Source organism: Microcebus murinus, chromosome 12 (genome assembly GCF_040939455.1).
Source record: "Microcebus murinus isolate Inina chromosome 12, M.murinus_Inina_mat1.0, whole genome shotgun sequence".
NCBI classification, from domain to species: Eukaryota; Metazoa; Chordata; class Mammalia; order Primates; family Cheirogaleidae; genus Microcebus; species Microcebus murinus.
Window position 1 is genome coordinate 2,800,487 of NC_134115.1, and position 24,115 is coordinate 2,824,601.

Here is a 24,115-nt window from a genome sequence, read left to right on the forward strand (position 1 = left end):
TGGAACCAGTGTTCTGGCATCCGGTGCCAGCTTCCTGGGAGTCAAGGTGCAAAGGTGGTAGGGACAGATTCTTAATGTGACTTCCTAATCCCAGACTACAGCTCTGGACACCACTCTGCAGCTTCCTGAATCGTGAGAGGCAGTTGCAAAGGCAGCAGCTGCTTGTCTCGGGCACAGCTTCAGTGGTTTCTCACTGCATCAGTTCTGCCTAGGCTGAGGCATTCCAGGAGGCCCAGCCTGGGCCATGGTCCCATTGTCCTTCTAAAAGTGTTGTAAACATCAAAGTCCCTATAATACATCACTCTCTGTTCAAAATACCCACAGTAACTTCTATTACCTCCACTAAACCCCAACTGCTATGTTCTTTCATTTAAATTATCATATTTATCATCTATCACTTTACATTTATATGTGAATATACTTCTAGAGTTTCCATTCTATTGCATTGATTAATTTGTCTATCTTTCAATGATGCTACATTGTTTAATTAGTCTTAATATTTCATTGAATAAATTCATCTCATTTATTCTTCTCTTTCAAAATCAACTTTGTTATTCCAGGATATTTCACTTTCCAACTGAAATTGAGAATCAACTTTTTCAGTTCCTCAAAATATCCACTGGAATTTTGATTAAAAGGGATTATACTCATTGGTTAATTTGGCGATATCTGTCATCCTTATAAAATTGACTCAATCAGAAATGATCCAATCTCTTCACTTACATGTCTTCTATGCCATTGTGCAATGCTTAGTAGTTTTTCTTATTGTCCGCAGCAACAATGAACCATTTCTCAATGGAATTGTGATGTGGGACGAAAAGTGGATTTTATCTTTTTTTCTTTTTCTTTAATTTTTTCTCTTTTTTTCTGACTCAGTCACCCACTCACTCTTGAAAAGTGGATTTTATAAGACAACTGGCGATGACCAGCTCAATTGTTGAACTGAGAAGAAGCTCCAAAGTACTTCCCCAAATCAAACTTGCACCAAAATAAGGTCATGGTCACTGTTTGGTGGTCTGCTCCCAGTCTGATCCACTACAGCTTTCTGAATCCCGGAGAAACCTTTACATCTAAGAAGTCTGCTCAGCAAATCAAAGTGATGCACTGAAAACTGCAACACCTGCAGCTGCACCAGTCAACAGAAAGGGCCCAATTCTCCATGACAATGCCTGACCTCACAACCAGCACTTCAAAAGTTGAATGAATTGCTGGCTGGGTGTGGTGGCTCACGCCTGTAATCATAGCACTCCGGGGAGAGTCACTTGAGCTCAGGAGTTCAAGACCAACCTGAGCAAGAGTGAGACCCCGTCTCTACTAAAAATAGAAAAATTAGCTGGGTGTTGTGGCACATCCACCTGGCATGTCCTTGTAGTCCAGCTACTTGGGAGGCTGAGGCAGGAGGATTGCTTGAGCTCAGGAGTTTGAGGTTGCTGTGAACTAGGCTGATGCCACAGCACTCTGGCCTGGGCAACAGAACAAGACTCTGTCTCAAAAAAACGAAAGTTGGATGAATTGGGTCATGAAGTTTCGCCTCATCTGCCACATTCACCAACTGACTACCACTTCTTCAAGCATCTCCACAACTTTTTTCAGGGAAAATGCTCCCACAACCAGCGATGCAGCGGTGCGCACAGCATACGCGCAGCACTTCTGTGTTTTCTCAGACGAGAAAACTGAGGCATAGAGTTTTCACGTGACTTACCCAGAGCCACCTAGCTCTGGGGTCCAGACTTTGAACTGCTTCCCTACACTGATTCTTAAAGTGTGACATTTAGTATAAAGAGCATTTAAAATAATGCGTCCCTTTTGTGGAACTGTGTTCCCTGGAGCCAGCTATACTCCCACCTGCCTGAATCCAGCACAAGCCTCACTGGTTGGGCTACTCGGGGCGCCCTAGGCCTGGGCGGGCTCTACCTTCCCGGACTGCGCTCCTCCCGCCCACCTCCACCCTCGCACACCCTGGGGCCCCATTAAGCCCTTTGCTGGCCCCTCGCTCCCAAGCTGCTCCTGATCCCTGACCTCTCCGGCTTTGCTGGGCGGGTCCTTCTACGGGGCACCCTCTCTGCTGGTGGCCCGTGTCTGTGGAATGCCCACCCATCTTTAAAAACTTTGATCAAATTCCACCCCTTTTCAGGAAGTTCTTCTGTCTCCCTTCAATGGGATGTGGGTCTCCTCTCCTCTAAACCCTTCTTGGCACATTGTCTGGTCTTTCAAGTGACAGCTACTACATTGTGACAGTGATTTGAGTTATGCTTTTAACCACCAGGTCTACTCTCACATTAACGTCTGAGGGCCCAGCCTACTTCCTGGCCCCTGGTAAGTCAGCGTGTGCTCACTGTCAGAAGGGAACGCATGCGCGCACAGCCTGCAGCGGGCACAGGACCGCTTTTTCAACTAATTCTTTTCAACTAATTCAGTTGAATTAGATGAGAATTGGATGAGAACCTGATGGTGTAATAGATTTATCATCCGCATCCAATTAATATAGATACACAGACACATGCATGTGTACACACACAAGTCTTTGGTTAACAGTATTGTTTCCCCAATCCAGGTTGATTTTTTACTGGGTTAATGATAATAATAGCTAACACAGGGCAATAGCATGTCTCAAGTGCTTTCCCAAGCAGTCAGTAAGTAGATGCTAACTAATTTTATCCTCAGAACAATGCTTTGAGATTAATACTCTCATCATAAATGGCTGCCAAAAGGAGGAACCAAGGCGGAGAGCAGATGGGGAAAGTAACTTGCCCAGGGCCACACAGCTCTCGTGTGTTGGTGGTGGGACCTGGACACAGGCCGTTGTATTGGGTCTTTGTCACTATGCTCTGGGGCCGGCAACTCCTGGGGACCACCTGGGAGTCTGCTTCTTTATCATCCTGACAGCACAAGGGCTCGCAAAATCCTGCACAAACACGTGTGCACTGCCCGAGCAGCTTTGTCGCACAGCAGAAGCAGAATCATGAGCACTTCTGATGAGTTGCTCAGAGTCTACCAAACGGAAAGTTTCTCAGAAGACCAGAAATGTGGTCAAGCACCCAATTTCCGGACTTCTTAGTGCATTTACCATCCGATAGCATTCATTCTAATCTCTTGCTGAAACAAACCACACCTCCAAAGACAATTTTTGTCTCTAAGTGTCTGTGTGCAATTCAACATGTGATTACCTCTTGTGTTTGTTACACTTAGGCAAAGGGAAGGTCATGAATGAGCCAGTGTTAGCTGGAGCTGCTTCCCCACAAATGCCAAGTTTGCAGTTTCCCCTTTCTGCACTGCATGCCTGTGGCCCACACCAAAGGGTCACCCCGTGTTTATGCTGAAAGGGACACTGATGACCGCCTGGTTTACTCCCTCAGGTCTCAGACGAACGAACATTCAGAAAGGAGAAGTGCAACAAGGGAAATAATCAACACAGCACACAGACAACCTACAGAATGGGAGAGAATATTCACAAACTATACCTCTGACACAGGATTAATATCCTGAATCTACAGTGAACTCAAATAAGTTAGCAAGAGCAACACAAATAACCCCATTAAAAAGTGGGAAAAACATATGAACTGAGTTTTTTTTAAAGAAGATATACAAATGGCTGACAAACATATGAAAAAAATGCTCACCATCACTAATCATCAGGGAAATGCAAAATAAAACCACAATGAGACACCACCTCAGCCCTGTCAGAACGGCCATTATTAAAAAAAATCAAAAACAATAGATGTCATCATGGATGCAGTGAAAAAGGAACGCTTACACACTGTTAATGGAACTGTAAATTAGTACAACCACTATGGAAAACAGGATGGAGATTCCTCAAAAAACTAAAAGTAGACCTACCTTTCAACCCAGTGACACCACTACTGGGTAACTATCCAAAGGAAAAGAAATTATTATATCAAAAATACATCTGTACCAGAATGTTTATCACAGCACAATTCACAATTACAAAGATAGGGAATCAACCTAAGTTATTCCAGTTGATGAGTGGATAAAGACACACGAGGTGGGTTAGGTGTTGAAAGCCAGGACTGCAGATCGTGGCGGGCCGAGAGTTGGGACGCGGCCAGAGCTCAGGCCCCGCAGCCCCAGCAGCAGGACCGGCAACGAGCCCGCTCCAACCCGAAGGCTGACCACACGCTGCGCTACCCTGTGAGCCAGAAGAGATGGCTATAACTCTGAGTTATACCCACAGTTCTTCGCTCCACTCACTCAAAATCAGAGCCACGATGACTCAAAGGAAAGAAAGAAAAGAGACCTCAGGCCCAAGTGGAGTTTGCAGACACAGGCTGTGGCTATGGTGGCCTGTTAGTGGAACTGTCACCACTGTTTCCAGACACACTGATTCTGGGTCTGGAGATCCAGGTGAAAGTCTCAGACTACGTACAAGACCGATTCGGGCCCTAGCGCAGCTCCTGGAGGTGGCTTCCAGAACATCGCCTGTCTCCGTAGTAATGCCATGAAGCACCTTCTTAACTTCTTCTGCAAGGGCCAGCTGACAAGGATGTTCTTCCTGTTTCCTGACCCACATTTCAAACGGACGAAGCACAAGTAGCGAATTATCAGTCCCACATTGCTGGCAGAATATGCCTATGTGCTGAGAGTTGGGGGGCTGGTATATACCATAACTGATGTGCTGGAACTACACGACTGGATGTGCACCCATTTTGAAGGGCACCCCCTGTTAGAGCGTGTATCTCTGGAGGAACTGAGCGAGGACCCCATTGTGAGACATCTAGGCACCTCAACCGAAGAGGGAAAAAAGTTCTACAAAATGGAGGAAAGAATTTCCCAGCCATCTTCCCAAGAATTAAGGATCCCGCCCTCCAGACAGTGACCCCCAGTCCCACCCTGCCTGGTCACTGACTGATTATCCTACCTTGGCTGGACCCCATCTTCCAGGGACTGGAACGAAGATCAGGACCCCTGGACCTTCCCAGCTGATACTGCTGGGGCTGAGAGTCGGAGATCTCTCAAAGAAGCTGGGGGCTGCCTATGGAAGAAGGCTGGTGTTCACAGCTACCCCCAGCTCCTCTCACCTCCTGTCCCTTCGCTTCCAACAGAAACCAAAAGAAGCTGACTGGGAAGGGCAAAGGATTTTGGACCAGAGGGGATCTTTGGAAGGGTGTGGGGTCTTGCCCTCCCTTAGCACTCCCTTCCTTTTATAGGATCTCTCCTCAGCTGGAGTGCGGAATGCAGTGCTCCACTGTCCATCTAAACTGCCTGCTTGTGTTTATTTTGCAGTCCTGGAGATAAAGTGTATGCATGCGCAAACACGCAAACACACACACACACACACACACACCATGGAGTACTACTCAGCCATAAAAAGGAATGAAATGATGTCATTTGCAGCCACTTGGATGGAACTGGAGAACATTACCCAAGTGAAGTATCTCAGGAATGAAAAAACACACAGCACATGTTCTCACTAATAATTTGGAGCTAAACAATGGTTACACGTGGTCATAAAGTAGTATAAAGGACACTGGAAAGTAAGAAGGGGGGAGAGTGGGAGTAGGGTGATGGATAAAAAATTACCTGTTGGGTACAATGCACACTATTCTGGTGATGGGACACTAAAACCCTGATTTCACTCATGTAACAAAAACACTGTACCCCCTAATATTTTGAAATAAAAATTATTAGGAAAAAAAGAAAGGTGAAATGATCCCTTGGTGAGTCTGGGGTTCAGAATGCACTACAATCCCAGGACTGTTTCCAGTAAACTACCCTGTGCAGGACTTGGCAGAAATGCTTAGATAAGCTTTATCTCATTGATTTGAGCTGGATTGCAGTGAGGATGTGTCATCTCTTATTCTTAGTAAAATGAATTTTGTTAGAACACATTTCACAATTTTACATCTTACATACTCATAACCCTGATAGCTGTGTCCCCGTCTTAGCTTGCTCCTGCCCCAAGGCTTGCTCCATCGTCAAGATTGTGCAATGACACAATTGCAAAGCTACTTCCAAAGTCTTGACCATTTTTAGTGTATTCTCCTGCTTCCCACCCATTTTTTTTGTTAATCTCCTTTATTATGGTACCCTTACTCACATATACCATTTAATCTCAATGAATAAAAATGCTTACAGAAATGTGTGCCATCTGTGGTGGCTGAATTTAAAGACATGTTTCAGTTTTTGTAATAGTACATTTGCAACATTTTCTCTTCTTTACAAAATCACCTCTTTTTTATCTTTCCCTGGTCTTTTGGAAATGCTTTGAAATGTATTTAGACCATCAGCTGCTTTTGTCGGGGAAATCATGTCATTGGAGTAGAGATCTAATTTATTTCTTAGCTTGAGCAAGGGTTGTTTAATAAGAAACATTTTGGCTTCCCATACTTTTAAGCCATAGTTTCTATGGAGAGTGTTATTTGACCACCCTCTATTAGCCAATTTCCCATAAAAACTAGGTTTTGAAGAGTAAGGCCAAGCATGCTGATGGAACTCCTACTAATGGAACCATGGCAGAAGCTGGGGGGCTGACAGAGGCTGGAGGACAGAGTGGAAATTCTTAAAACTCACAATGTCTAGGTTGTGGCTGGGATGGGTAGGGGTCAAGAGAGAAGAAGATCACACAGAAGTAGAAACCTAAAATAAAAAAAAAAAAAAAAAGAGAGAAGAAGAAGGTGGGTATTTGGTAAAATAAAGAAATCCCAAGGAATAATGAGGATGTGAATGCTTAGAGAAAAGCCAAAGGAAAAAAATTAAGAATGAATTGAGTAAATCAGGAGAAAGAAATACAAATGAAAAATAAAGGTCAACAAAAGTAGAAGAATAAAAAAGGAAAGGCAAAGAGGAAGGAGGAGCTGAATGGTTAGAAATGGCATGAAGCACAGAAATAAAAGAAAGTGCACACGTGAAAGAAAGAAATACCATTCCAGGAAGTTTCTGCCTAAGCAGTCAATGACTCATGAGGTCAAAGCCAGAACCCTGCATAGAGCACATACCAATGGGCGTGGAAGACGAGAATCTCGCCACTGCTGCCATGCTAGCTCACGTCTAAAAAATGAAACGAAACCATGCCCTACGGATTCTGAGAAACTGAACTTCTGTTCATGAAGTTTAACAAAAGGGCACAAGACAGTCCATAAACATAGTAAAGTGGAAAGAAAACAGTCCCGGCAAACAGGAGCCCTGATGCTGGCTGCAGCTGCACCGGACAAAACCAACCAGTGGTCACCAGAGGGTTTTTAGCTACTGAAACTTTTCTTCAAAGTAAGCCAGAAACCCAACGCACATAACAGATAAGGGGAGCTGCCCGGTTGGGGTTGCCAGGTAGGGAACCTGCCCTTCAGCTGCTGAGCCCTCCCTCGGGGTGTCTGTGCAGAACTTCTCTGTCAGACGGCATGGACTGCCCAGTCTCCATCTAGGTAAGTCCTGCTTTTATTGTTGTTTTGTTTTTGTTTTCTGTTTTTTTAAATGAATTGAATGCCACCACTGAAAAAAATCAGGATATTTTACTCAAAAAAAAAAAAATTAAAATATCAATTCTCTTTTGAAAAATTGGAGCCATGGGCCCTGCAAGTGTGTCCCAGCACTGCAGCAATCAGCAAGAGCTGGAAACAGTGTCTCCTTACATGGGGCACTTTCTTTTTGGCACGGTCTACACTCAGCTGACCTGAATTCTCATGCCCCTGCCTACTAAGGTCCAGTGTAAACAAATCCAGTTATATATGGCCTCTTAGGGATCTTCTAGCTAGAATCATTCTATAGCTGTAGGGTTCTTCCCATCTTAGTAAGGAGAGGCCACGGCTTTAGTTGTTCTGTCCTCAAGTTATAGCTCTTTCATTTGCTTAATTAGAAAGCATGTTGGCAGTGTAATAAAATGGAGTAGAATATGGTTGATTATCTTCTGCTGGTAGTTTTCATCCCTGTCCTGGCCACCTCCTCCCTCACTATCACTGAGAGGGGCAGGCCCCTGAGAGTAAGAAAGTTTTGACTTCATACCTAAACCAGAACCCCTTCATCCTCCTCCTGAGAACCTCCCAGCCCAGCCCCACAATCAGGCACATGCCAATGTCTTCCCCAAGCTTTTCCACCCTGGTTAATTTGTTTCAAATATCTTAGGTTTTATGCTCCATTTACTCAAGTTAATCTGCAAGTACTTGCCTATTCTGTGACGCGATAAACGACACACCAGACGCTTCACCGTATTGTTTAGTGGTTCCCTGATCACCAGGAGGAGCTAAAGAGTTATTTTCTAAGCTGGTACCACAGATACCTTTTACACTTCCTCTGATTTCCAAGCTAGACAGTAATAACAAAAATGATGAACAAAGATGATACAGGCACGATCTAAAATATTCCAAGTAATTAGAAGAGCATTAAGTTTCAAAATTCAGCGTAAAGAACAAGTTTCCAGGTTCGAGAATTCCTCCACTGTCATTGCCTGGGGTGACTCCAGGAGTGTCGCCTGCCGATCTTGAAAGCCAAGCTGTCTTTTTATAAAAACATTTACTACCCATTCTACCACAGCTTTGGAATTCTATGAAATTATTCAAAATGCAGTACAATATGGAGAACATGTTGTGGAGGGGAGAGATTATGCAGGACAGCTGCATTTCTGGAAACTAGCTGCATTTCTGACCCTGAAAATGTATCTGATTTGTAGATATGGTTTTGATTTCATCTAAGAGAGGTTTAAATGCTATAAATAGGCATTGTGAGGGTTTGGAAGAAAGGAAACTATCAGTAAACTTGAGAAAGGTGGAAATTATAAACCAAAATAAGGATTCACTTTCACGAAGGTAGCCAACTCTTTGGAATAAATGTGTGATGGAGGGATGTGGTTCTGGAATTGGTCAGCACCTGGGAAGGGGCGGGGAAGATGTTAAAGTCCCTGTTGCATGACTGAGTTGTCAGCATCTTGTCCCTAAGGCTGTACTTCACCAGCTGAACCACCGCGTTGCTCTGTGAAGCTTTCCCAAACCTCAATCCATAGGTGATCCATATTTTTAAAGCATGATTCTTTCGGTGCTTATAATATTGTTAGGTCTGATGGAGGGTAAACAGGTGGCAAGAAGGTAGCTAAGGGCAAAAGCAAATTGCGGCTAGGAACTATTCCCTGCTGGGAAAACACATAGTAAAAAGTTCCTAGTAACCGTTAACAGACTGAGCGTTCATTACCATCTAATGAGCATAACGTGGGTGGAGCTTCGTGGAGAATTCTAGAAAAGACACATGCATAAAGGGAAACTTATATAAACTTATGGACTGCCCAGTCTCCATCTAGGTAAGTCCTGCTTTTGTTGTTGGTTTGTTTTTGTTTTTTAAAATGAATTGCCGCCACCACTGAAAAATCAGGATGTTTTACTCAAAAAAAATTAAAATATCAATTCTCTTTTGAAAAATTGGAGCCATGGCCCCTGCAAGTGTGTCCCAGCACTGCAGCAATCAACAAGAGCTGAAAACAGCGTCTCCTTACGTGGGGCACTTTTACGTGCCATAACATCAACTTGTCAATCGCCCTCAACTGTGGGAAACGGCAAACAATCCCGCCAGGGAAGGCGGGACACACCTGTGGGCTTACCAAAGGCACCACGTGCTCAGCCCCAGCGTCTTTCGCCACTCGTGGGCACGGGCCCTCTCTCAGGAATGTATTTTCCCCTTGCGTGGCTACCTTTAGTTTCATTCTTTCCTTTATGTGATAATAAACTGTACGAAGTTGCTCTGTTTGCGATCACTCCGTCACGGGCTGCACGCAGTACGAGCACTCACTCTGGACACTGGGGACCAGGGACCAGGGAACATCCACACAGGGAACCTAACAATACCGCCGTGGCATGTGACAATGGGAAAGGCAGGAAAGAACCAAACTCGGCGAGCAGATTTCCTGCCCCTGGTGGCTTCTGGGGCCGTGGGGATGCAGTCAGAGTGTTCACTGCGCCCTTCTCTGAAACTTGGTGTTTGCTTTTTAGATAGAAAGGTAGGAGGACAAACCTGCAGTGTGGAGCACTCAGCCCGGCTGCCACCAGAGCAGGGGCAGGAGGGGGCTGGCTCCGGGAGGCCCTCCCACCTGCCACCGTCCCCATTTGGCAAGTCTGTGAGTCACGGTTGGGACCCGGCTCCCCGCCCAGGCCCCTCGTCGCTCTCCCTGCCAGCGCGGGCGTGTGCCGCGCGCCCCCGCCGCCGCGGCGCCAGGACCAGGGGCTCAGCCGGGCGCCCTTTCTCCCACTCGGGGGATCTGGGGGAGAATTCGACTGCGCCCAGTCGGGGCAGACGCGCCACTGGCCAGGTATTAGCTCAAGATCGCCGTTGAAGACCCCGCGCCCGTCGCCAGCGCCGCACCGAGCGCCAGCGGGGCGCCCCGGGACCGCGCGCCCGCGTGGCGGGGAGGGCGCTGCAGACGGGCCTCGACGGGCCCCGTCGCCCGGTCGTGTCACGCAACGACCGTGCCGCCGTCGCCCGCGCCCTCGCCGAGCAGAGGGCGGCGTTTCCGCGTCGCGCGGTGCCCCGCTCCCGGCCGTCGGGGAGGCCCGGGCACTCCGTCGCGCGGGCGCACTGCCGGCCCCGGCGCAGGGTCCGCGCGGGAGGCGGGCGGGGGAGGCGGGTCCCCGCCACGCCCGGAGCCCGGCAGCAGCAGGCAGCCCGGCCGGCGGCAGCTCGCGGGGGACACAAAGCGCCTCCGCGAGGGTCGCGGGCGCACGGGCCGCGCGGGGCGGCGGCGGGCGCGGACGGGTGGCGGCGGGCGTCCGCGCTGCCCCCGGGCCCGCGGGTCGCGGCGGCGCTGGCGTTGCGCAACCCTGGCCGCGCCGAGTCGGGCGGCGGCGGGCGCTCGGGCCGCGGGCGGAGGGCGGCGCCGCGGCGCAGGGGGCCGGGCCGGGAGGCGGCGCGGCCGGGGCGGCGCCGGGGAGAGCCCGCCCGCCGGCCGCGGCCATTGGCGGCGCGCAGGGGCGGGGGCGGACGCGGCGATTGGGGCCGCGGCCGCCAGTCACGCGGGCGGCGGGCGGGGACGCAGCGCGGCGCTCGGAACTGACCTACTAACACACATCTCTCGGCGCGGCCCCGGCGCCGCGGACCCGGCGCGCCCGCCGCCGCCGCCTCCCGCCGCGCCCGCCGCCCGCCGCCGCCGCCCGGAGGCCCTCGCGAGCCCCAGCCCGAGCGCCGCCGGCCCGGCTCCGGCCGCCCCTTTCTCTCCGCGCCCGCCCGGCGCAGGAACAGGGTAAGCGCTCCGCCCACCGCCGGCCGGGGGCCGCGCCGCAGACGCGCGGCGGGCGGGCGCGGGGCGGCCGGGCTGCGCGCCGGGCCCCGGCGGCGGCGGGTGTGCGCCGGGCGTTCGTTACATAAACTTTTGCCGCCTCGTCGGCGTGGGACTCGCCACCTTTAGGTGGCTGCTTTGATTGCAGCTCCGGGCCGGCGCGCAGCCCGCGCGTCCGGCTCCCGCGGCTGTTGCATAACGCCTCCCGGCCGCGGGAGAGCTGACGCTCGGGCGGGGAGGGCGCCGAGCCTCTCCGGCGGGAGGGTGCTCCGAGTCCCCTCCGTCCCTGCCGGGCGGGCGGCGCGGGCCCGAGGGCGGCGTGGAGCCGTGGGGTGGTGGTGGCTGCTCGCGGAGAAAGGGCTGGTGGCGTGAACGGTGACGGCATTCGGAGAACGCCTGCTCGGCGCCTGTTTGTGTCGGCGGCTGTGTCTGCACAGGCGTTTCCACCCTGTTTGTCGTCAGCGAGCTTCACCAGCCGGGAGGGTTGTGGGATTTGCCCTTTCCTACGTTGCACAATCTGCCCGCGGCGAAAGGCTGGCCAGGATTGCGGCCGAGGTGGGAATGCGCGCGCGTGTGCGCAATGGTTGGGTAATTTTAGCGCAGCACTGGGTATCAGATCGTTATTTAAGTCTGTATTACTTCCCAAATAAACATGTTTTAAAATGATCTTACAGAGCATAAAAGGAAGAATTCCTCGGGTTGAATTCTGATCTCGGGTCCTGCTGGGGTTCGTCCTTTCGGTGTTCCAAAGCTGTTATTTTTGAATCTGGAACGAGCCATTGTGACGTTTGCCTCCCCACCTTCCTAATTTTAATGCGTGCCATTCGGTCAGCCCTTTTTCTCACCTTGTTGCCATTGCTTTTTCAGACGCGACAAGACAGATCACATAATAGTTTCCTGGAAATGTTGCATTATGTAACTGCCAAATTTGCTGGCAGTGAGCATAGAGAGAGGGAGGTAATTACGTGATTTCTTAATCTTGCCACAAAGAAAGTAGGGCACTCTCAGCCTTTAAGAATGTCACTATAACTGTGTTGGGTGTTTCTTTTTTCTCCCTAATGATATTTTAAACAGGAAAGTAGACAACCCGGTAAGCATTGAGTTTGCTCACGCTGCCGAATGTGTCTTTTGCCCTAAATGAAATGTGCATTCTTCTAAATTTAGCCCTATCACATTTTAACAGTCGTAGCTTGGCAGTGCTATTTCTGGTGTTTTCTCCAGGGCTGTGTGCAATACAAGTTCAAGGCCATTTGCTGTAGTTTCAACTGCACGCCTTCAGAGACCTTCGATAAGATTGTATTTTTAGGAAGGCATTTCGCGCGCCCGCTGGTTTGCCGGACGACTCCCGTTTATCTTTTTAAGGACACTTTAGGAAACAACAGCAGGCAGCGGCCAAGTGTCATCTTCTGTTCTTGGCTTTTGTAATAACAGCAGCGAATTAGGTCAGAAGTATTTATTTCACATCGTATTCCCCCCCCCACCAGTTATTTCTTACGGGAAACAGATATAGGTTAGTAGATTGGTTTTTTGGTCTGGATACCCTAGTTTTGCCCATGTGAAGACAAATGAATGTAATTTGCCCAGATACTAAATTTCTTCCAGAACTGTTACACAGGGCAGTTCCATGTGACTGTATGTATACAAATAAAGTGTAGGGTTTTGGTGGGGGCGTGGGAACGTGCTCCAGCGCTGCCCCTCTGGAACGGAGCGCATTGCGCCCGAGTAATCGCAGTGGCGTCCGAGGAGCGAGCGTTGCTCCAGGCCCGCGAGCATCGGCCCAGCTCGGGCGAGCCCGCGAGGAGCCACCCGGCCCGCGGCAGGCCGCGCGGCCGCCTCCGGTCCCACCTCCCGGCGCGCCCTCCCCTGCGGGCCGCGGGGGCTTCGGGCGGCGGGGCGGTGGGCACCGCCGCCTGGGGCCGAGACGCGCCTGCGGGCGGCGGGAGGCCGGCTGCGCGGGGCCCGCGCCTCCCGCCCCTCCCCGCATTCCTTTGTTCTGGCGCGGGGGTCCTCGCGGCGCCGAAGCCCCGCCGCGCCGCCCACCGGAGGGGGGCGGGTCTGGGGAGGCGCCGCGTGGGGCGCGGCCCGCGGGTCCCAGCCCCGGGCGGGCGGAGCGGGGCGGCCCAGCGGGAGAGCTCCGGTCTCGGCGGCCGCCCTGGGCCGGGGCGAAGCCAGGGCCGGACTGCTCGCCTTTTGCACGGCGCGGGTCCGAGAGCCCCAGACACCTTTGTTCGGGGCGTCCTGGCTGTGCTTCTGAGCGGGCGCTTGGAGACGTGAAGCAGACGTTGAGATAAACCTCCACTTGTCCGCAGACCGCCAACATTGGGGGTGGGGCGCTCCGGTATTGATGGTGATAAAAAGGGAGGCCCCAGCTTGACTTTGGCCACAGAGCCTGTTTTTTCTAACCTTTACTTTATGTGGTTAAAGGCTAGAGCAGAGAGAACTCAGATCCAGAGTTGAAAATAAAATGAAAATGCCCGCATAGACGCTGCTGTCCTACTGTACAACGACAGTACTTTCATCCTGCCAGAGAGACTTCCAGGATCCTGCCCACGCGGCAGCTCACGGTGGTTCGTGCAGGCGGCACAGATGTGCTCTGAAAGCGCAGCAGCGCAGTCTGCTCTTCGCTGAAAATGGACAGAAAACTTGGCTTCTGTGGGATCATATCCTACACTCCCGTCCCTAATCCGTCTCCCCCTTGTTGCAGGCTGCTTGCAGTAGTTAGAGAACAGGCTTTGGTGAGGTGCAGAAAGCGCATGTTCAGAGCTCGCAACAACCCTGGGGCCCTGGGCCCCAGCTGTGATGCCCCTCTGATCTCCTGATTTCCATCAACCTCCGGGGTAAACTGAGGGAATAAAACCTGTTGAGCTGGGTAGTTGTAAGCAGCTCAGTAAATGCTTCCTGTAATTGACCAGGAATGAGAGTTTTATGTGTAGATAATGTATATGTATTCGCCTTCATTTTTCACTGCCCAAAATCTCTGTGCAGTAACAGTAAGGATTGTTGGAATTAAGCCTATGAAGATCTTTCTTCAGATACTTGTTTGTTCTAATAATGATTAATTTTTATGAAAGCTGTTTGCCTACATCCAGTGTTAACTTCAGTTTGAAAGGAATTCTTGAGAGGATTGCAGAACCTCAAACTTCCCAAACCATCAGGGTAATGTTTTGGGGAACTGTTTGAAGGAGCAGAGAGATGAGTACGTGGTAGTGGGAATGATGTAACAAGTGCCAGCGGCTCAGCGTGTTCCAGTTCCTTCAAACTTTCTGAGGCGTTTTCTTCCGCCTGGATGATCTCTGCACCTAAAACCTTATAGTCTGAGATCAGCGGTGGCTGGCCAGGCCACAGCTCGGCTCTCTTATAGTGGGTATAGGTAGCCAAAAACTAAGGCCAAATCCTGTGAAACTGTTCGTATTTGACCGTTTTGGCGAACAGAAGCAAATTCCATTTGGTTTGCTGACAGAAAGAGCCTGCTACTGATGGTCATCCTTGCCTGTTAAGTACTGTGAAGAAGCACCAGTACTTACCAAAGAGGTGAAGCACCAATACTTACCAAACACTCACTCTGCGCTGCCAGGCAGGCATGGAGGGCTTTTATTGTCATCCTCATTTTATAGGTGGGAATATGAGAGTTCAGAGAAATTGATTAGCCTGAAAAGGAGAAGGGGAGTTTACACCTTGCCACACAGTGTGTTCTCATACTCACTGTAGTTTTTGAAGCAATTTCCTCTTCTGTGTTAAAGGCTTATCTTTGTGAAGTGCAATTATAACACCACTGTGATGCAACAGCCTGAAAATTAAAACCCTTGGTGAGGCCCTTGCACACATTGAGCAACGTGTCTGACTCACCGGCCGAGTGGGTTTTCTAGCTGACCTTGGCTTGGTCATTAGAGTCAACTCTGAAACGCAGATATGATTGCATTATGGAATGGAAAAGGTGCAGTCATATTGCCTAGGCTTTATTTTTACCCAAGTTAAACTCACACATACTTCATTATTTCCATTGTAATCCAGAAGGCATTGATGCTGTTAAAGCTGTTTATTTTTAATTTGTATTGAGGAATGAGAGCACTCTTGGGATTCAATTCAAAATATAACACAAACAATGTCATTGAAATTTCCTTTAATATTCATTTCTTGTTTTTGTAAGGTATGCATGTATTTCACAGGGTTACATTGTTTGGTATCCTGTTATTTTTTTCTAAATTATATTTGAGTTGATTTTTATTCAGATTGGACTTGTATGAGAATGTCGAAAGACACTGACCTTTGATCAAAGACATTACATAAGAATTCTTTAGTTTCAAAATGAATTTTTATTACCACCTCCCCCAATTAGCTTTCAAATTTCTTTCCAAATAACTTCTTGTAGATTTTTTTAAAAAAAAAAAAAACTGTTTCTCATACGGTTTTAATTAGAGAGCATAATCTTGTTTTTATGATAAGAAAGTTTAATAGGGATTTACTAGATGCCACTTACTAATAATCTCTGCTTTGAGAACTCAGTTGCATTGGAATCAGAATGTTGTTGATAAGCCTTTTAGTTATCAGAACATGGTATCTTTTATTAATTAACTTTCTAGGGATCTTAAACTGTTAGTAGCCTTCAAATAAACACTACTTTTAGTGTTTTTTGATCCACTCTGTTAATAAGGTACACAGTAACGTAAATGACATTTAGATTCACCCACTGAGTGGAAAGTGGAAGAAGAAATTTAAAAGCCAAGCTGAGAAGAATTGGAGCGATTCTGCAGTATCACTAGAAACACTGAAGACCTTTCTCCACCGGACTGCCCTCTACCCTCGCCCACACCATTTTTGCCATCATTAGTTACACCGTGTTGCATGTATTTTTTATTCATTGCGGAATTTCCTACAATTTGGTGTCCCTTAAGATTTCAGATTAGTTGCTAGACTGATCAATTTTGAAGTTTCTGTTGGTTTTTTGAAATGCGTTACTGTTCTACTGCTCCCCCGCCCCCACCCTCCTCTCCCTCTTTAGTGAGAGCAGTCTTTATTTCTGGAGCCATGCAGTTAATTGTTTGGTTGTGCTAGTGTCTACATACTCACCCTGTGCAATCTGTAGAATAATTTCATTGCGTGTTAGGTTACAAACACTGGCCTCTTATAAAAGAATGTCACGTTACACTATTTCATTAAATTACATGGATGCTATAATAAAATGCAATGCTGTCACCCTATTTATTCAGTTTAAAACTAATTTTCAACTAGTCCTTTGTTGAAATATTTTAATTTATCATAAACTCCATCAGGTTTATTTACAGATGCACCCAAATAGAAAAATTAGGTCAATTTGTCGCTATGATAGGATAGATTCTGGCAAAGCGTGAGAGTCCATTTATGTGTGTATGTTCCTTGTCTTGATCAAGTACACATTTCTCTCTAACTTAGGATTAGCTGCTTGCTAGAGACAAAATTATGTTATTAATGTGAAGCAGCATAGCTAGTACTTATAAAGGTTTAGCATACTTTTCTTAGTTTAAAAACCCTTTTCATTTTCATCAGGATTAGAAAATCCTCTTGCAACTCCAGTGTTTCCTGACTGAACTTTTTACCCCCACACCTCCATGGCTGTGCAGGTGGCTTATTTTCTTACTTTATCTCTACTTTTAAATGCTGGATTTTTTTCCTTATCCATGAAAAGAAGTGAAGCATTTCATTGGTGCAAACATCGTGGATTTTACCCACAGGAAGAAAACATAGGTTAACATCTTGCTAGCTAATATTAATAGTTAAAAGTATAAAGAGCTTCGAATCGATTAATTTTTTTTCATGAAAAATGGCACTTACGTCAAAAACAAACCTTGTTACTAATAAACCTTGTTACTTGTGAACCTTGTTTACAGTTTAACATAGCTTATGTTTGTCTTGAATTATGTATCTGAGGGAGTAAACAGTATCTTCAGAGAGGAGAGTGAAAATAAGATATATTTCTATTAAAAAATTTGCCAAATCATTGACCATATCAAATAGTATTTCATCTCGTATTGACAGAATTTTAAAATCAAAATATATAATAGAAGCATTTTGGAATAAAACTTACACTTTAAAGATATAATTAATAACAAAAATTTCTCATAGCATATTTTAATGTGTAAACTATTAGTAAGATTTTAGATGCTTGAAACAAAGCATGTTTCTTTTTTTATAAAGAGTTTGAATTGTCAAACACAATTTTTGGGAGATAGGTAGAGACTAGAAAAGATAAAGGTCTGTCTTTATAAACATAAGTAATGAGATAACTCCTCAAAGATAAATTTGGTCTAGAATTTATGTTGTGAAGTTGTATTCTTTTAGATAATGTTCTAACTCAAATCTAATTCTTAATTAAAAACAATATTTAGGTTATCTGAGTTAAACTTTAAAAGTCTAGACTTGTGAAATATAACTCTTATTTATAAAAATAGTGTGATGTACCACAAAAAAGTATTAATTGGCCTGGCACTTTGAGACTAGGTATAGAAAAATATGTCAACTGGCATGTGATGATGCCTGCTCTTAAATTTTTCTTTTTTATTTGTGTTTTAAGAAACAGTCATATCATCTAATGGGTATAATGAAGTTAATGATGCTGAATACACTAACATCATAGAATTGGCATGTAGTGTCAATCATTCACCAAAAAAGAAACTTAGGCAGTGACTAATGTACCACAGCATTAAATGTTGATTTGAAAAGATGACACATAGATGAAGTAATTGTTAAATTAATCATAAGGGAAAATATTGAGATTTGAAATAAAGTTGTTAGGTTAGCATAAATACTGACTTTTTAGAAGTTGTAAACTACTGTTACGTCTGCCTTAATTTAATTGTTGAGGAACATAAGTAGAGCCCGGAGCCTATCTGTGACTTTTACTGCTATATGATCTTGGGAAAGTCAGACTTGCTGTCTTTTAGCTGGTTTATCTGCAAAATGAGAAAGTCAGAGAGACATTTCCCTCCCCATTTTGAAAAAGTTTTGTTTAAAAAAAAATCACAAGGTGACAATGTCCACAGCTACTATATTTCTTTTCCTTTTCAAAATTTAGCAGGGAAATGAAAATTAATGCAATGTTTTCTCAATTCATCAAGTACTCTCAGGATATGAAACAACTCAGAGGAAGGTGGAGGAAAGTTCTAGATGGTACCTTTGCTATCTTAAGTTAGGACAGCACCTAAAAGTGCCTCACAGCTGCCACGGTGTCTTAGTAAAGGGGTGTGTATTACTCAGGAAGGAAAGTGACACAGAGGACTGTGTGTCGTGAGACTGCATTGCACAGGCATAGAACAATTCTGTGGTAGCGTAGGAGAGGGGCTGATAAGGGAACTAGGCTGGAATCTGAGTGCTGCCACTTATGCAGCAGTGTGACGCCGGGCAATCCACTTCTCTGAGCCTGAGTCCTCTCATCTGAAAATGGTCATTGTGCAGGTTGGCGGAAGAAAGGTCAGGTTCCCAGTGCCTGTTGCACAGTAAGCGTCCAGTAAATGGCACCTTCTTGTGGTTTTTGTTACTAGCACCATACTTCAGCCGCGCTGTCAGAAACGATGAGCTGTGGCCCTCACCCCGTGTCTGGAGCTCTGTGCACACAACCTGGTGCTTGCATGTTTTTCTCCTACCCGGACTGCAAATGCCTGGAGTCCCAGGGGTTTGATTTTTCCCTACCTCTTCATGTGCCCCAAGTCTAGCTCAGTGCTCGGTACACAGTAGGTGCTCCATATGTGTTGAATAAACCAATTGAATAAGAGAAGCTCTCTGTTAATAAATAAAATATATTCTTTAGAATTCACTCAATAACATTAAATTTCTCAAAAAGAAAGTTTCAGAAATATTCTTATTTTCTTATAAAAGGTGACAATCAAATATTGAGCACCTAATATTTTCAGTTTGTTGCTAGAAGACCACAAATATATTTTAATTTCCTCCCTGAAGTAATTTGCAGCCTCCTTGGACACAGAATACAAACATGTGGAAAGACACACCAGCGCCTCTCTCTGTCACTCCACAACGCTGATAAACTCTTTTCAACACTGCAAGGTTATGTGATAAATAATATTATAGGAAATATCCTACAGATAGGATGTGGTGATTTGCCAATTGAGTTGTAGAAACAATGAATATGTGCAGATGTGAGAAGAATCACAGATTTATGGTGGCAGAAAGAAGATAATGAAGTTTTTTGTAGTTTTTAAAGTACCAACGAAGTTGTAGACATGATAAAGTGGACATTAGTAATTAGATACCTAGAAGAGAGAGGTTAAAGAAATTTTAAGGCAAATGGGCTGTTTTTGTTAAATGGTAGTAGGATTGCTGTTTCTACGTGCTGTGGCAATGGCTGCCTGCACACCATGCTGGTGACATGCCGGCAGTGCACACCTCTTGGCCCAGAGCTGGGAAGGACCCAGCTCCACTCTGTGTGGGGAGAAGTTATGCAAAGTGTAGGAAGAATAATACAGAATGGTGGGGCATTTCAAAAGCATTACTGTAAAAACTCATAAGTGAGGCAAAATGTAAAAGAATCTGATTTTTTTCTAAGAAAGGGACAAACAGGTGATGCATGGGAGAGACAGGTTCTCAAGGGAAAGTGACCAGAGTGCTAGTCTGCAAGGAACCACATGCTGTGTACAAACTAAAAATTAAAAAATGTAGTGAGGATTTGAAGGCACCTTGGGAAAGACAAGGCAGCTGTCCTCTTTAGCTGGGGCTTCTCCCCGCCGCCCCACCGTTTCACTCCGCATGGAGGACCTCACTGGGGGAATGCACACGCCAACAGGAGGACAGGACCCTTCCATATGCAGAGGAAAAAGGCTCTTCATGTTAGAAGGAAAAACCTAAGTGGAAATTATAGGGAATAGTATTGTTTTACTAAGTGATAAATAGTAAGATTCCCTTTCTACGACGTCACTGCCGACTGTGACACGCTCCTTGCCTTCATTTCCCATTAAAGTTTAATTATCAAAAAACAAACAGAAACTTGGGATTAGTAATCACAAATTTCTCTTGAGTTGCGACTAGCTGTTCCCATAACTGTTTTGGGTCAGTTTAATGAACAAAAGCATGGCACGAAACCTTACCCTTTATGATCCTGAAATTATTACATCATTCCTTCGGGAAAAGACAAAAGAAGCTGGCAGGCTTTTCCAATTGATAAAATTAAACTTCATTTCATCAGTTATTATAAAACTATGCATAAGAAAGAAATAATGACATACATCTTTTTTAATATGGCAAGATAGAGTGCCACTATATGCAGGTAGTGCTGAGTGAACAGTTGTATCACCTCTACTTTATGAAAAGTATTGCCAACTGAGAAATTAGGTAGAGAATCAGTGTCTACAAACACAATTTAGGTCCAAAAAGCACTGTGAAAAGATTGTTATTGGAACATCATATGGATTTATTATTTCGTGTCAACACAACTGTCAGGCCAAATTCATAAGTATTTCATCAGTGGAAGAGGAAGCTAATTGATGATTCTATTTTTGAGTTCTTATATTTTACTTGAAACTAATTAGTGAAACTGAAAAAATTATTTCTATAATTATAGTCTCTTGACTTAAAATAATTTTAAGTTTCAAGAGTGTACTGTATTTCTTTTTTTAAATTCCCTTTTAATAGTTACTGTTTTAGTCTAAAGCTAATATATAGGTGAAATCTATTATGATAGAATTTTCAGAGCCAAAAAAAAAAACTATTTTGAAGGTTCAATCTTGAATTTTTTGATAGATCAATTTAAAAGAATCAGAAAAAGGAACATTTCTAGTCTCATATGCTTCCACAGAGATGGCTTTATTGAGGAGAATCCTTTTCATGCAGATACAGTGAATCACCTGGTGGAATTTGCTCGGATATAAGCCCACCCAGCAGTCAGGGTTGTGATGGGCAGGTTTATGTCTGCATTAAGGCACAGATTAAAACCAAAAGCAACTCAGTTGTTAATGAGGCTTTTATTTTGGTCCTTGTGAAGAAAAATTATCTCCATTTATATTTTATTCCATATAGTATTGCAGAACCCGTTTACTGATGGTAAAGGCATTTAATTGGTAAAGTTCCTTTTACAAGGTGAGCACGTTTGCTTGGCAGTGATTTAAATGTTATCTAAAATTATTAAGAAGCATTGCAATGTGCACATAGTATTCAGAAACTTACCAACCAGAGGCAAGCTGTCATTTCCTTCCTGTGGTGGCCCACACCCAACCTTTTCTCCTTAAACACAGCCTTCCTCTACTTCTCCTTAGGCAGTGCTGGTTTTATTTTTGTTTTTTTCTTACTCTCTGGGACCATTGGGCCCAATGCTGATTAGGCTCACTGGGGATTCGTCCTTACTGCTTTACAGTGTAGATATTTGGGTACTTTCTTCCTTTCTGAGACTGCAAACTCTGAAAGAAAGAATGGAGCCTTCTTTGTGCCTGTAAACCATGAATGCTTAGCACAATTCCATGTACCTAACTGGTAATAAACATGTCTCACGTGGATAACTGTTTCTTTTCATGTATTGCAGATAACCAAGAAGACCCTACTCCATTCAATAAGAGGAGCCTGACAGATTTATCCCGAACAGAAGAACAAAAGGAAGAATATTGATGGATTTTAAACCACAGTTTTTGAAGAGGTTGAGAATAGGGGAAAATAATTTGCTCTCCTATACCGCGCATATAGGGTAAGGCTGTTTCTGATGCAGCTGAGAAAAATGCAGACCATCAAAAAGGAGCAGGCGCCCCTTGACACTAGCGGCAATGTGGACAAGATGATGGTCCTGAATTCCGCTTTAGCTGAAGTGTCTGAAGACTTGACTACCGGGGAGGAGCTACTTCTGAGTGAAGGAAGTGTGGGGAAAAACAAATCTTCCGCATGTCGGAGGAAACGGGAATTCATTCCCGACGAAAAGAAAGATGCTATGTATTGGGAAAAAAGGCGGAAGAATAATGAAGCTGCCAAGAGATCTCGTGAGAAGCGTCGACTGAATGACCTGGTTTTGGAGAACAAACTAATTGCACTGGGAGAAGAAAATGCCACTTTAAAAGCAGAACTGCTTTCACTGAAATTAAAGTTTGGTTTAATTAGCTCCGCAGCGTACGCTCAAGAGATCCAGAAACTCAGTAATTCTACGGCCGTGTACTTCCAAGACTACCAGGCCTCCAAATCCAGCGCGGGCTCCTTTCTGGATGAGCACGAGCCCTCGATGGCGGGCGGCAGCTGCATTTCTGTCATCAAACACTCTCCGCAGAGCTCTCTGTCTGACGGGTCGGAAGCGTCCTCGGGGGAGCACACGCAGGGGAGTCCGGGGCAGGGCAGCTGCGGCAGCCCCGAGAGCAAGCTGGCGGCCATCAAGCAGGAGCCGCTGGAGCTGGAGAGCTTCTCGCGGGAGCCGCGCGAGGAGCGCGCCTTCGCCGCCGCGCTCTACCGGAACTACGTGGGGACCTCTTTTTCTGGCTACTCGCACTCTCCGCCTCTGGCGCAGGTCAACCGCTCCTCCAGCAACTCTCCCAGAACGTCGGAAGCCGACGACGGTGTCGTGGGGAAGTCATCCGACGGAGAAGACGAGCAGCAGGTCCCCAAGGGCCCCATCCACTCTGCAGTCGATCGTCAGCGTGCGCACCCGACGGTGGTTAAAGTCCCGGAAGTGAGCTCGTCCGCCCTGCCACACAAGCTTCGCATCAAAGCCAAAGCCATGCAGATCAAAGTAGAAGCATTTGATAATGAATTTGATGCCGCACAGAAACTTTCCTCACCTATTGACATGGCATCTAAGAGACATTTCGAACTCGAAAAGCATAGTGCCCCCAGTATGGTACATTCTTCTCTCACTCCTTTCTCAGTGCAGGTGACTAACATTCAAGATTGGGCTCTCAAATCGGAGCACTGGCATCAAAAAGAGCTGAGTGGCAAAACTCAGAGTAGCTTCAAAACTGGAGTTGTTGAAATTAAAGACAGTGGCTACAGAGTTTCTGACCCAGAAAATTTGTATTTGAAGCAGGGCATAGCAAACTTATCTGCAGAGGTTGTCTCTCTCAAAAGACTTATAGCCACACAACCAATCTCTGCTTCAGACTCTGGGTAAATTACTACTGAGTAGGAGCTGGGCATTTAGAAAGATGTCATTTGCAATAGATCAGTACATTTTGTATTATGCTGAATTTTCACTGGACCTGTGATGTCATTTCACTGTAATGTGCACATGGTGTCTGTTTGGTGTCTTTTTGTGCACAAATTATGATGAAGATTAGATTGTGTTATCACGCTACCTTGTGTATAGTCAAATAGTCCATACAAAGGCTGTATATAGTGAACATTATTTTTGTTGTTCTGTTATAAAGTGTGTAAGTTACCAGTTTCAATAAAGGATTGGTGACAAGCACAGAGCTTCTACTCCTTTGCACTTGATTTACTGGGAAAAAAAGCAATTTAAGTTGCAAAAGTAGGTATTAAGGTAGTCTACATGTTATTTATGTAGGAGAATTTTCTCCCCTAAATAAGGGAAAACTGAAGTATAAGTTCAACAAATAATTTGGTTTTCCAAACAAATTTAGATTTAAAAACCTTCTAAAGAGAAAGAAAAAATAACTGAATTTTCTTGCATTTGAGACTAATTTACTTAATTACTCCCCATTTTTTATTTCTCTTTAAGTTTTCTTAAAATTAACTTTTAAGTGGAAAAATCCAAGTTGTTTGGTAACAGCCTCTCTTTAGTCATCTCTCTTTTAAGTATGACACATAGATGTGGGTAGTTGAGTCATTGACCCACTTTATTAGATTAAAGGGTGTTTTAAAAGAGTGGATAAAGACTAAGGATGGAGGCATTTTTATGTTACTGTAAGTCTGAACAGTTCTAGATTGTAACAGGGCACCAAACTAAATACTGTTCTTATTTAGTTTCCAAAATTGCAAAGAACACATCAGTTACCACATACCAAC

At 45.6% G+C, this 24,115-nt stretch overlaps 1 protein-coding gene and 1 pseudogene across 6 annotated transcripts; both read left to right on the forward strand.

The window, feature by feature from the left end:
* The first annotated feature begins 2,249 nt into the window (after positions 1 to 2,249).
* On the forward strand, positions 2,250 to 4,863 carry LOC105876197 (tRNA (guanine-N(7)-)-methyltransferase pseudogene; annotated as a pseudogene).
* Positions 4,864 to 7,081: 2,218 nt separating this feature from the next.
* On the forward strand, positions 7,082 to 23,558 carry NFIL3 (nuclear factor, interleukin 3 regulated). Of its 6 annotated transcripts, XM_076008453.1 has the most exons (3): positions 11,215 to 11,758; positions 12,071 to 12,160; positions 21,702 to 23,558. In XM_076008453.1, the coding sequence occupies exon 3, from the start codon at positions 21,876 to 21,878 to the stop codon at positions 23,259 to 23,261; it is 1,386 nt and encodes a 461-aa protein (XP_075864568.1). In that variant the 5' UTR covers positions 11,215 to 11,758; positions 12,071 to 12,160; positions 21,702 to 21,875; the 3' UTR covers positions 23,262 to 23,558. The 6 variants fall into 6 exon arrangements, with proteins under 6 accessions (XP_012629284.1, XP_075864569.1, XP_012629283.1 ...); XM_012773830.2 differs by lacking the exons at positions 11,215 to 11,758; positions 12,071 to 12,160 and adding an exon at positions 7,082 to 7,376; XM_076008454.1 differs by lacking the exons at positions 11,215 to 11,758; positions 12,071 to 12,160 and adding an exon at positions 9,217 to 9,238.
* The last annotated feature ends 557 nt before the right edge of the window (positions 23,559 to 24,115 follow it).